General features: G+C 37.7%; 1 protein-coding gene across 1 annotated transcript in view; it reads left to right on the forward strand.

The window, feature by feature from the left end:
• The window catches only part of CDKL2 (cyclin dependent kinase like 2), a 53596-nt gene that overhangs the window by 16034 nt on the left and 23461 nt on the right, over nucleotides 1-14101 (forward strand). The window contains exons 3-6 of the mRNA XM_047854789.1: nucleotides 4278-4472; nucleotides 6410-6588; nucleotides 8525-8637; nucleotides 10133-10272. Of these exons, the coding sequence (XP_047710745.1) occupies nucleotides 4278-4472; nucleotides 6410-6588; nucleotides 8525-8637; nucleotides 10133-10272 (627 nt within the window). The remainder of the gene's footprint in view (nucleotides 1-4277; nucleotides 4473-6409; nucleotides 6589-8524; nucleotides 8638-10132; nucleotides 10273-14101) is intronic.

Consider the following 14101-nt stretch of genomic DNA (forward strand, 5'->3'; position numbering starts at 1 on the left):
TCTCTCTCTCAAAAATAAATAAACATTAAAAAAATTTTTTAAAAAGAAGAACAGAGCTCTGGCATATTTCAGAATGGTTCCTTTCTCCTCTGCCTGTGGAAGGAGAAGGAGACTTTTCTCCAAAATTTACTCTGGGTATCTGGCTGAGCTCTTGGAGATAAATCTTACAATATGGTGGGGGCCCCTCTGTGACTGGGTTCCTCTGGGGTTTTTAACTTTCAGATTTGTCCATAGTGAGCCTCCAGTAATTTGCCAATTACAGTTCAGGTTTTCTGCCTTGGCACTGGTTTCTGCAAAGATTTCCACCTGTAAATCTGCTCCAGTAAAAGGACTCCATATATTTTCCTGCCTATCTCTCCAATCTTGGGGGCAGTGGCTTGCCTATATCCTCTCTTCTGTTATGGATCTAACAAGAGTGGTTGATTTTTGTGTATTCTGCTTTTTAAAAAATGTTTATTTATTTTGGAGAGAGACAGCAGGGGTGGGAGTGGGGTGCAGAGAGAGAGGGAGACAAAGAATCCCAAGCAGGCTCCAAGATCTAAGCTGCCAGCACAGAGCCCAACTTGCGGCTCGGACCCACGAACTGTGAGATGATGACCTGAGCTGAAGCCAGATGCTTTACTGACTGAACCACCCAGGTGCCCATAGTGTATTCTGCTTTTTACTTGTTAGGATGAAGTAGAAACTTCCAAGCTCTTTACACACAGAATCAGAAACCAGAAGTCTCCATACCTTTTTAGATTTAATTTTACCAGAAGTCTGTGTGTGTGAGTATGTGTGTGTGTATGTGTGTGTGTGGGTGTGGGTGTGTGTGTGTGTGTGTGTGTGTGTGTGTTTGTGTATGCTTATAATAAAAACCTTTTGCTTGTTAAAGGGCAAACAAGGAGCACTTAGACTGAGGTGGCTGGAATGCCTTGGCCACCCACTAGAGCAAACTGAACGAAACCTAAGCCAGAGTCAATTTCTGTAAATGCCTGAAAGTTAAGATACTGTAACTTAAAAACAACCACTCACAAACAGCAAAGTAGGCTTTCCTAAATAAAGCAACCACTTACAAGATAACCAACCAAATAATTTCCTCACTCTGCTTCTGCATCTGCTCTATACAAGCCTTTCCCTTAGCTTCTGCTGTGAGAATGCTCCTAACCTCTTTCAGTTTGATGATGCCCTGTGCAAATTGATGTTTGCTCAAAAATTCTTACATAAATTTTAATGTGCTTCAGTTTATCTTTTAACACACTGATGCATATTTTATTTTAACACATGAATATGCTATAAAAATTTTTTTTTATGTTTACCATTTGAGAGAGAGAGAGAGAGAGAGAGAGAGAGAGAGAGAGAGCACAAGCAAGGGAGGGGCAGAGAGAGGGAGACACAGAATCAGAAGCAGGTTCCAGGCTCTTGAGCTGCCAGCACAGAGCCTGCTGTGGGGCTCGAACTCACAGACCACGAGATTGTGATCTGAAGTCGGCTGCTTAACGGACTGAGCCACCCAGGTGCCCCGAATATATTGTAAAATTTGAATGATTTTCCCTGCCACCTTTGTATGCCGGCGATTCAGTTGTAAACAACTATATCCACCAGAAGCACTTTTTTTTTTTTTTTTAATTTTTTTTTTTTCAACGTTTATTTATTTTTGGGACAGAGAGAGACAGAGCATGAACAGGGGAGGGGCAGAGAGAGAGGGAGACACAGAATCGGAAACAGGCTTCAGGCTCTGAGCCATCAGCCCAGAGCCCGACGCGGGGCTCGAACTCAGGGACCGCGAGATCGTGACCTGGCTGAAGTCGGACGCTTAACCGACTGCGCCACCCAGGCGCCCCTCCACCAGAAGCACTTTATTCATATACAAGAATATGGATGTATATGGAGCAGTGTGTGTGCATGTCAAATGGCAGCATACTCTACTCACTGACCTGATCTTGCTTTTTTCACTTAATGTATCTTAGTGATTATTGCATATCGGTAGACATAAAACTGCCCTTAAAAAAAAAATTGCTGCAATTTATTTCCTTGTATGGATTTACCTTAATTCACTTAACCAGTGATATATTTGGAAAGTTCTTTGTGATTCGATATGGAATCTTTTATTTTAATAGGTGAGTTTAGCCCATTTATAGTTATGATGTAACAGGTAAGTGTGATCTTAGTTGTCATTTTTTTCCCCCTTAAGAGTCAGTATGGCTTAGTGGTTAAGAATAAGAAATCTAAATATTTTTCATTCAAATCAGCTACATGTCTGGGTGTGCTTACATAGCAGACATTCTGGACATGAAGGAGGAACTAAGCAAACATGAAATGTTGTCAGGAAAAGACAGGCCACAGTGACTGGGTTTTGTAGGTACTTATGCTTCCTTTTGAATCCTGTGTCTAGCAGTTATTGCTGTGTGACCTTGGACGAGTTACTTAACTTCTGTGTGCTTTAGTTTCCTTGTCTGTAAATCAGACTAATAATAATGGTACCTGTTTCATAGGGTTTTTGTGCTTAGAATAGTGTTTTGAACATAGTAAACAGTATGTATTAGTTATTATTATTTGTAATATCATGCTGTTTTAGTACACCTTTAAAAATATTTTTCTATATAATTTCTAAATTATTTTTAAAATATTGAATGTGTTTCCTTTGATAATTTGGAAAGGTTTTATTTTTTACTATTTGTTACCTTTATAACTATAGCATTATATAATATACTTAATCCTTTGTAAAGTAATTATTATATTTCTATTTCCTTTTCTCTCCCACTCTCTCATCTGATTTTCTAAGTTTATTTATTTTGAGAAAGAGAGAGAGCGAGCAAGTTGGGGAGGGGCATGGAGAGAGCAAGAGAGAGGAGAGAGAGAGAGAGAGAGAGAGAGAGAGAGAGAATCCCAAGCAGGTTCTACACTTCAGCTCAGAGCCCAACACAGGGCTTGAACCTATGACCCTTGAGATCGTGACCTGAGCTGAAATCAAGAGTCAGACAAGTAACCAACTGAGCCACCCAGGCGCCCCAACTCATCTGATTTTCAAAGACATCTTATTTATCTTATTGTTTACCATTAAACCTGTAAATATAATTAGGCCTTGTAATTTAAAGTTTCATGTTAAAAATATAATTTTGACCCATCGACAAGGAAATCAACATATGTACACTCTTGTTTGCATCTTTTCTTCTTTCTTCTAAATTTGTTAGAAATATTGTTTGTGCCTTGTTAAATTTTAAATATTCACCTTCTGTTTTGTGATTGTGATGTGCACATTTTTATTAAGACTTAGTCCCACACTAATGAATTCACCATTCTCAATATTTTTCACTGTTGTCTTTTACTTAAACGACAGTTTTGTTGGATGTAAAGTTCCTGGATCACTCTTTCCTTGAGGGTTTTTAGGGCTATATTCTAGTGGTTTCTTTCCCTTTAATGGTGGCAACATTTTCTGGTGAATGTTTATCTGTTTCCTTCTTTCTTCCTCTTTTCTTAGAGCATCTTTGAATAGATCCTGGATTGGTTTCTTTTTTATTGTTTCTTATCTTGTAACAAAGTGAGCCCTTCCTGGACTAGCTATCTGTAGAAGGTTCATTTAGGGGAAAGGCTATGCTCTTGTTTCAGGCTAGCAGGAATTTACCATGATTCACAATGATGTTCCTTACAATGCAAGCCTGATCTGTGGGATTGACTTCTGTTATCCTTGGCATTTGCTCATTTGTTCATAATGAGTTGTTTTGCCTTCCATTTGGCCTCACCAAGAGATTGCTTCCAGCGAATGAGTTTCTGTGTAATTATTCAGGCCTCCCTTCCCTGGTATTTCTCGGTGCCATTCAGTTCTAGGGTTGCTTTCACAGACAGCCTATGAATCTTGTTCCTATTATAGCAAAGAAGGAGTTTTTTGTTTTTGTTTTTTCCTTTTTCAGGGTATGTCACCAATTTTGGGTTACTTGGCTCTACCAGCTTTTTAGCCACAGGTGATCTCTTGGTATCTTCCTAAACTTCTGTTTCACCTTGACTAGATTTGGCAGTCCCACCTCATTCGTAGTGGGTAGGGGTCTAGATCCTGCTTAGTTCCATCAAAGGTGGAGCTACATTTCTTTCTCATTGGCTTTATTGTATTATCTGAGAGGAGAATGGGGCAGTATGGTCTTTTGACTATAATTTAAAAACCAGAACATACTTTTAACAATTTATACTGTTTATGAATTTTATTTGTTTTTCTTATCCCAAGACTTTAGATTGTGACTAATTGCTACATAATTTGATCTTGGAAAAATGATTTTTCATTTTTTGTTTTTTTTTTACAACAGCAACTGAGGCATGAAAATCTGGTCAATCTGTTGGAAGTGTGTAAGAAAAAAAAACGATGGTACCTAGTCTTTGAATTTGTTGACCATACAATTCTTGATGACTTGGAGCTCTTTCCAAATGGTCTAGACTACCAACTGGTTCAGAAGTATTTATTTCAGATTATTAATGGAATTGGATTTTGTCACAGTCACAATGTAAGTATTTAGGTTAAATAATGATTTTGCCAATGATTAACTCACCAGATACCATCACTTAATTAATGAGACACTTGCCTAACCTAAAGTTTGGGCCAGTAAAGTAATTGAAATAAACTGTGTTACTTTGATACTGCTAATTTTCATGATTCATAATAACATGTATTCTTTCTTCCAACATTTTATTATGAAAATTTTAGGCTATACCGAAAAGTTGAAAGAGTGTACACGAATACCCATATAACCACCATGTGGACTCTATACTTGTTAACATTTTGCTGTATTTGCTTTATGACATATTTATTCATCTAGTCATCCATTTATCTACCCATTACTCTGTCTTATTTATTTATGCATTTGAAAGTAAGTTACAGACATCAGTACATTTCAACTTTAAATACTTCAGCTATGCATATTAAACTAGAGTTTAAAATTTGTTTGCTGTGATTTTTTGCTTTTTTGTTTTTTTAAGGTAGCATTTGCTGAGTGAAATGCACAAATTTTAAGTTCACATTCTCTCGCCTAGTTGTGATGTATGAAAATCCCTGCTCTTACCCTATTGTCTATCACAATCATTTTATATCCTTTGAATATCATATAAAAGCACCTTTAGGTGAAATGACATTTATAAAATGAATAACTCAGCACGTTGATTCTACCAGTTTTACAAAATATTTTTAAATGACATTTTTTTGGTATGATTATACAAGTAACAAATGCTAATAGAGTGGGGCTGGCCCTGTGACCTCACCGTTGATGTCTAGGATGGAACAGAAGTTGGTAGCCTTGCAAAATGCTCAGCAATGGCAGATCGATGCTGGTCTGGAAGAGCTTAAAATAAATATATTTTTTAAAATTTCAAAATGAAGCTTACTTGTATTAGAGAAGAAGCCTGATGATTTGTTTTGCCTAGCTGTAGAGTTTTTAGTATTTCTCCCACTGTCCTGTTTTCTCCTTCCATAGTCTCTCCTTTAGAAATCTTAACAACTGACCTTATTTTACTCTTTTTACATTTCTGATTGCCTGATGAATGCCTCCACTTGGGTGCTCAACAATCCACTTAAAAGCCCACATGGCTAAAACTAAACTACTTACTATTCCATCAGAACAAACTTTTTCTAGACGTTTCTTTTTTTGATGGAACCACCATGATTTTAGATTCCCAGGTTTAAGTAAAATATCTGAGCTTACTTCCTAAGTTCTGTTCATTCTTGACTGAAGATATTTCTAACTTGTACCTCTTTCCATTCTATTCCTCTGAATACCAGCCTTGTTTGGGCCCTTATCCTCTCGTAGTTGTCCCAATGCTCTTCTCCTGGCCTTTAGTCCTTCTTCTGATTTAGTTTGTTTATGGGCCAACATCTATAAATACCATATTGGTTATGTCACTTCTGTGGATTCCCATGGCCTTGACACCAACTCAGACTTCCCAGGCTGGAGGTTGAGGCAGCCTTCCACCCTAGTACATAACCTCTACTCTAGGAAAAACACTTCCCCAGAGTTTCCTGATCTATTTTTGTCTTTGCTTTTTTGCTCTTCTTGTTACCTTCACTTGGATTGTCCTTCCATTTCTACATTTATCGAGGTCACACATAGTATTAGAGACCTGTCTTTCATAAAATTTTTCCGTGACCAGTCTAGTCTTCAATGATAGTCTTACTTTCTTAGTCTTGAGAGTAGTCATTAACAGAACAATTGATTTGGTATTTAGTAATATATATTTCATCCAATATCTTTGATTAAGTGAAATTTCAAGCATAAATGTTCTTTCTTTCTCAGCTAGGTCCCAGTTTCTTTAAAGCCAGGAACAATTTTATATGCTTTTATCTGTATTTGTTATAGGGACAAAAATAGTACCCTGCACATGTCAGGTGCTCAAAAAATAATATACTTAACTTGATGTGCCAATATATGTCATACTTCGCTTTTTGTCTTAGATCATACACAGAGATATAAAGCCAGAGAATATATTAGTCTCCCAATCTGGCGTTGTCAAGTTATGTGATTTTGGATTTGCGCGGACATTGGCAGCCCCTGGGGAAGTTTATACTGATTATGTGGCCACCCGATGGTATAGAGCTCCAGAACTATTGGTCGGCGATGTCAAGTATGGCAAGTAAGACATCAGCAAAGGGGGTGGAGGGCAGAGAGGGCATATTTAACACATTTTTCTTGATAAAATGGAATATGTTTCTAATATAATGAAAGATCACTCTAACACTGAAAGGTAAGTTTTACATTTAAGGGAACTTTATTTATTTAAAAAATTAAATCCAAGTTGGTTAACATACAGTGTAATAATGATTTCAGGCATAGAATTTAGTGATTCATCACTCCCATGTAACATCCAGTGCTCATGCCAACAAGTGCCCTCCTTAATGCCCATCACCCATTTACCCAATCCCCTACCCAGCACCCCTCAGTTTGTTCTCTGTGTTTAAGAGTCTCTTACAGTTTGCCTCCCTCTGTTTTTATGTTATTTTTCCTTCCCTTCCTCTATGTTCATCTGTTGTGTTTCTTAAATTTACATTTAGGGAACTTTATGACTTGTTCTTTTTGGTGCTTCCCCTTTAAATGTTTTGTGTGTGTGTGTGTGTGTGTGTGTGTGTGTGTGTGTGTGTGTGCGCGCGCGCGCACTTGTGTGCTTGAAATAAATTGGGGTGAGCATACTTATTTTAAAGGTAGAGAAATCAAGATGAGCAAGTGGGTTTTTTGGTGTGTGTGGTCTGTTCTCTACAGTGGGTTGGAAATAGATGTATTTATTACTTGTAAAGAAAGACAACATTGATTGGGTAAGTCTGACACTTGGAATGAGGCAAGGTGGAGTTGACAAGGATGAGGGGAGAAACATAATTGAGTGGAACGTTTTTAAAATATAAATTATCTGCATAAATGAGTTCTTCAAAGAAGAAGGGATGGTAACTCACTGCTTTTGGTAGAAATCTTTCTCAAATGTTTTCTAGGGGTGCCTGGGTGGCTCCGTCAGTTAGGCCTCCCCACTGTATTTCAGCTCAGGTCATGATTTCACAGCTCATCAGATCCAGCCCTGTGTCCAGCTCCATAGTGAGAGTGTGGAGCCTGCTTGGGATTCTCTCTCTCTCTCTCTCTCTCTCTCTCTGCCCATTCCTCTCTCCCACTCACATGTTCATGCACACACACTCTCTCTCTCTCAAAATAAATAAATAAATATTAAAAAATGTTTTCTACACTTTCTGTGTTTTCAGTGCACACATCATTTAATATTTTCTTGATTACTCTGAGTTCTCATTTTGTTATACTGTAACCTTTCTATAATTTTATTTTTATTTTATTAGAAAAAATTTTTTAATGTTTATTTTTTGAGAGACAGAGCACGAGCAGGGGAGGGACAAGAGGGGATTTCAAAGCAGCTTTCAGGCTCTGAGCTGTCAGCCCAGAGCCCAAAGTGGGGCTCGAACTCATGAACTGTGAGATCATGACCTGAGCCAAATTGGATGCTTAATCAACTTAGCCACCCAGGTACCCCTTTATACCATTTTATAATTCAGCTATGACCTTAAACAATTTCAAGGTAGTTGTCCCTATGTGAATGATACCAGCATATTCTGCTTTAAGTTCTTGGGTCTGATTTTTAAGATAATGTTTCTATTTTTCCCGTTAGCTCCCAGTTCCCCTTGTTGTTACTGTATGTGTCCCAAACAACCTTCTCCTGTGCTGTTTTCAGTGTATGGTGGGATAGCTTGATCAACCTGGTTATAATAATGTATAAACAAAGAATGAATAGGCTTTGAATGAAAGCCCAAAAAACTTATTTCCAGAATAAAGTACATATTATAACGGTTTTGAGAAGCCTTTTCCTTCTTGTCACGTGATTGAAGTTTCTGGAAATCTGACTTAGGTAAAATTGGGAATTAGTACTTGAAGTTTATAGGGAAATGTATTTTTATGAGTAATTTAACGCTTGCTACTAATATTCTCAATACCAAGAATACCAAATAGTAATATGCAGAACAGATTCAGTCACATAAGCATAGTAGGATGCCAGATTTTATACCACATTGCTTTTATTTCAGGGCTGTTGATGTATGGGCCATTGGCTGTCTGGTAACTGAAATGCTCATGGGAGAACCCCTTTTTCCTGGAGATTCTGATATTGATCAGCTATATCATATTATGACGTGTTTAGGTAAGATTATACATCTGCATTTTAAATTTTAGAGGTTTTTCTCTTATGTTTTTGTTTGTATTGATTTTACTACTTGTTAGTATATTAAAGATGGTATGTGTTTTAAGTGGAGGTAGGGAGCCAATAGGAAAATCTCATCTATTTATATTAATTCATTCTCAGTCTGGCTTTGGTTTGTCTGGCAAATGGTCTTATTCATGCTCTCATCCACCCTCCTGCCCCACTCCCCACAAAGAAAAGAGCAAAGGCTATACATTTTCTCTGCACTTATGCATTCAATAAATCACATGTAGAGGATGCAAATGGTTTTTTCTGGGGGATGGGGTTAGCAAGTGTTTGGTGGAATCCGACTGTTACCCTTATCCTCATCTTCAAATTGAGAGACTGAGACTTCTTAGGTAGTTTAATCTTGTTGCAGATATGACTTTTGTTGTTAGTGTTTTGGACAGAATTTTAAAGCTAGATTATCAAAGTCTTACATTTGTTGAAATACGAACTTCATATTGGGAGATGGATCTTGGAAAATGGAAATAATGGGAAAATACTTGGGGGGGTGGCATGTAACTGTTAGATTTTAAGTTTCCAGGGTAGAAATTCAATAAACAATACAGTAGTTTCTTACAGCAGAATTTTCATATGTATTTTATACTAGATTAGGTACTAAAGTTGAATAAAAAGATAAAACTGCTCAAATCAGACTTTAAACACAGGTATAAAATCAGTAGATTTTTAAATTTTTGAAAAAAATTTTAATTTTTTAAAATTTAAATTTTAATAATTAAAACAATTTATTTTCATTTTCAAACTAAATTCTTTTTTTTTTTTAATTTTTTTTTAACGTTTATTTATTTTGGAGAAAGAGAGAGACAGAGCATGAACGGGGGAGGGTCAGAGAGAGGGGGAGACACAGAATCCGAAACAGGCTCCAGGCTCTGAGCTGTCAGCACAGAGCCCGATGCGGGGCTCGAACTCACAGACTGCGAGATCATGACCTGAGCCGAAGTCGGACGCTTAACCGACTGAGCCACCCAGGCGCCCCCAAACTAAATTCTTAAAGGGTGGAACTTATTTATTTAGATTCTGATCATATGACTAGTAATATTTTCATTGTTTTGGTCAGCACTTTATGCTTTGTTGTTAGAAATGAAGTGTTGGTACTTATATCTAAAAAATTAGAAAATGTTCTTTACCTATCCTTTTCCTATGCACCCTCATGACTTCAGTTCTATATATAGTGGCTTGTGAATTTTCTAAATGAGTAGGTTGAGATAAGAATGTTAATTTTCTTGAGTTGACTTACATCAAAACCACTATTGAAGACTGCCAGCTACCATCACCATAAGAACACTGTTTTTGGGTGATTTTGCATGCTGAGACAGCCCTAACTCCAAGTCCATAAGCTGTGTTCTACTCTTTTGTCCATGCCACATCACCTGTCTCTTTGCCATTTCTATCATGAGGTATAATGACAGATGTGTGCTGTTCTCACTTCCAGGTAATCTAATTCCAAGACATCAGGAGCTGTTTTATAAAAATCCTGTGTTTGCTGGAGTAAGGTTGCCTGAAATCAAGGAAACGGAACCTCTTGAAAGACGCTATCCCAAGCTCTCTGAAGTTGTGATAGATTTAGCAAAGGTAATCATATGTTTTACTTTCTTACAGTGAATTTATATTATGGAGACATGGTTTTCTCTTTTTCTTGTCTAGTTGATCTTTTAGGTCAACGATTTCCTCTCTTGATTTTATTTTGTTATTATTTTTAAAATTTTTTTAACGTTTTATTTATTTTTGAGACAGAGCATGAACAGGGGAGGGTCAGAGAGAGGGAGACACAGAATCTGAAACAGGCTCCAGCCTCTGAGCAGTCAGCACAGAGCCTGACACGGGGCTCGAACTCACAGACCGTGAGATCATGACCTGAGCCGAAGTCGGACGCTTAACCGACCAAGCCACCCAGGCGCCCCTGTTATTATTTTTTTAGGTAAACTCTACCCCCAACGTGGGCCTCAAAACTCGGGACCCTGAAATCAAGAGTCACATCCTCTACTGACTGAGCCAGGCAGGCCTCTCTCCCTGCCCCCACCCTTTCTTTGCCAGTAAGCTCTATGCCTAACATGGGGCTCAAACTCACAACCTCCAGATCAAGAGTCGCATGCTCCACAGAATGAGCCAGCCAGGTGCCCCTATATTGCTTTTAGTTTGTTTTTTTTTTTTTAGTTAATTTATTCTCAAGTTAGTTAACATGCAGTGTAGTCTTGCCTTCAGAAGTAGAATCCAGTGATTCATCACTTACGTATAACACCCAGTGCTCATCCCAACAAGTGCCCTCCTTAATGTCTATCACCCATTTTCCCCACCCCATCAACCCTCAGTTTCTCTGTATTTAAGCATTTCTTATGGTTTGCCTCCCTCTCTGTTTTTATCTTATTTTTACTACCCTTCCCCTATGATCATCTATTAAATTTCTCAAATTACACATGTGATTGAAATCATGTCATGTGATATCTCTCTTTCTCTGACCGACTTATTTCGTTTAGCATAATACTCTTCAGTTCCATCTGTGTGGAACTGTGTGTGTATATTATATATGTATGTATACATGTATATATACATATATGTGTATATGTGTATATACATATATGTGCATTTAATATATATTATATACACATACTGTATACGTATGTATGTGTATATGTATATATGTATGTATATACCACATCTTCTTTTTTAAAAAAAATTTTTTTCAACGTTTATTTATTTTTGGGACAGAGAGAGACAGAGCATGAACGGGGGAGGGGCAGAGAGAGAGGGAGACACAGAATTGGAAACAGGCTCCAGGCTCCGAGCCATCAGCCCAGAGCCCGACGCGGGGCTCGAACTCACGGACCGCGAGATGGTGACCTGGCTGAAGTCGGACGCCCAACCGACTGCGCCACCCAGGCGCCCCATCACATCTTCTTAATTCATGCATCAGTTGATGGACATTTGGACTCTTTCCATAATTGGACTATTGTTTATAGTGCTGCTATAAATGTTGTGGTACATGTGCTCCTTTGAATCAGCACTTCTGTATCCTTTGCCTAAATTCCTAGTAGTGCTGTTCCTGGGTCATAGGGTAATTCCATTTTTAATTATTTGAGGAACCTCCATACTGTTTCCCCAGAATGGCTGCACTAGTTTTCATTCCCACCAAAAGTGCAAGAGGATTCCCCTTTCTCCACATCTTCACCAACATCTGTTGTTTCCTGAGTTGTTAATTTTAACAAATCTGACTTGTGTGAGGTGGTGTCTCATTGTGGTTTTGATTTGTAGTCCCCCGATGAGGAGTGATGTTGAGGATCTTTCATGTGTCTGTTTGCCATCTGGATGTCTTCTTTGGAAAAGTGTCTATTCATATCTCCTGCCCAGTTCTTCACTGGATTATTTGTTTTTTTGGGTGTTGAGTTTGATAAATTCTTTATAGATTTTGATGGTTTCCTGTCTCACATTTAGGTCTTTCATCCATCTTGAATTTATTTTTGTGTATGCTGTAAGAAAGTGGTCCAGTTTCATTCTTCTGCATGTTGCTGTGCAGTTCTCCCAGCACCATTTGCTAAAGAGACTGTCTTTTTTCCATTGGATATTCTTTCCTGCTTTGTCAAAGATTAGTTGACCATATATTTGTGGGTCCATTTCTGAGTTCTCTATTCTATTCCATTGGTCTATGTGCTACTGTCTTGATGATTATAGCTTTGTAGTAGAGGCTAAAGTCTAGGATTATGATGCCACCTGCTTTGGTTTTCTTTTTCACCATTACTTTGGCTATTCAGGATGTTTTGTGGTTCCATACAAATTTTAGGTTTGTTTGTTTTAGCTCTGTGAAGAATGCTGGTGCAATTTTGATTGGGATTGCATTGAATGTGTACATTGCTTTGGGTAGTATTGACATTTTAACAGTATTTGTTCTTCCTACGTGAGCATGGAATGTTTTTCCATTTCTTTGGGTCTTCTTCAATTTCTTTCATAAGCTTTCTATAGTTTTCAGCATACAGATCTCTTACCTCTTTGGTTAGGTGTATTCCTAGGTATTTTATGGTGTTTGATGCAATTGTAAATGGGATTGATACCCTGACACCTCCTTCTCTTGCTTCATTATTGGTGTATAGAAACATGACTGATTTCTGTACATTGATTTTATATCCTGCGACTTTGCTGAACTCCTGTATCAGCTCTGGCAGTTTTTTGATGGAGTCTTTAGGGTTTTCCATGTAGAGTATCATGTCATCTGTGAAGAGGGAAAGTTTGACTACTTCTTTGCCAGTTTTGATGCCTTTTATTTCATTTTGTTGTCGATTGCTGAAGTTAGGACTTCCAACACTAGTTAACCAACAGTAATGAGAGTGGACATCCCTGTTGTGTTCCTGATCTCAGGAGGAAAACTCTCAAGTTTTTCCCCATTGAGGGTGATCTTAGCTGTGGGCCTTTCACATATGGCTTTTATCATATTAAGGTATGTTCCTTCTATCCTGACTTTCTTGAGAGTTTTTATTAAGAAAGGATGCTGTATTTTGTCAAATGCTTTTTCTATTGACAGGATCATATGGTTCTTATCCTTTTTTCTATTAATGTGATGTATCATGCTGATTGATTTGTGAATATTGAATCAACCCTGTAGCCCAGGAATGAATCCCATTTGATCATGATGAATAATTCTTTCAACATACTGTTGAATTCAATTTGCCAGTATCTTGTTGAGAATTTTTGCATCCATGTTCATCAGGGATATTGACCTGATTTCTCCTTTTTAGTAGGGTCTTTGTCTGGTTTTGGAATCAAGGTAATGCTGGATTCATAGAATGAGTCTGGAAGTTTTTCTTCCATTTCTATATTTAGAATAGTTTGAGAAAAATAGGTATTAACTCTGCTTTAAATTTCTGTAGATTCCCCTGGGAAGCCACCTGGCCGAGGACTGTTATTTGTTGGGAGATTTTTGATAACTGATTCAATTTCTTCACTGGTTATGGGTCTGTTCAAATTTTCTATTTCTTCTCGCTTGAGTTTTGGTAGTGTGTGAGTGTCTAGAAATTTGTCCATTTCTTCCAGATTGTCTAGTTTGTTAGCATATAATTTTTCATAGTATTCTCTAATAATTGTATTTTTGTGGTGTTGGTTGTGATCTCTCCTCTTTCATTCGTGATTTTATCTATTTGGGTCCTCTCTCTTTTCTTTTTGAGAAGTCCGGCGAGAGGTTTATTAATTTTGTTTATTCTTTCAAAAACTTGGCTCTTAGATTCATTGATCTGTTCTGCTGTTCTTTAGGATTCTATATTGTTTATTTCTGCCCTAACATTTATTATTTCTCTTCTTCTGTTGGCTTTGGGCTTTCTTTGCTGCTGCCTTTCTAGCTCCTTTAGGTGTAAGGTTAGGTTGTGTATTTGGGACCTTTCTTGCTTCTTGAGATAGGCCTAAACTGCAATGAATTTTC

The sequence above is a fragment of the Prionailurus viverrinus genome, chromosome B1 (genome assembly GCF_022837055.1).
Source record: "Prionailurus viverrinus isolate Anna chromosome B1, UM_Priviv_1.0, whole genome shotgun sequence".
Taxonomy (NCBI): domain Eukaryota; kingdom Metazoa; phylum Chordata; class Mammalia; order Carnivora; family Felidae; genus Prionailurus; species Prionailurus viverrinus.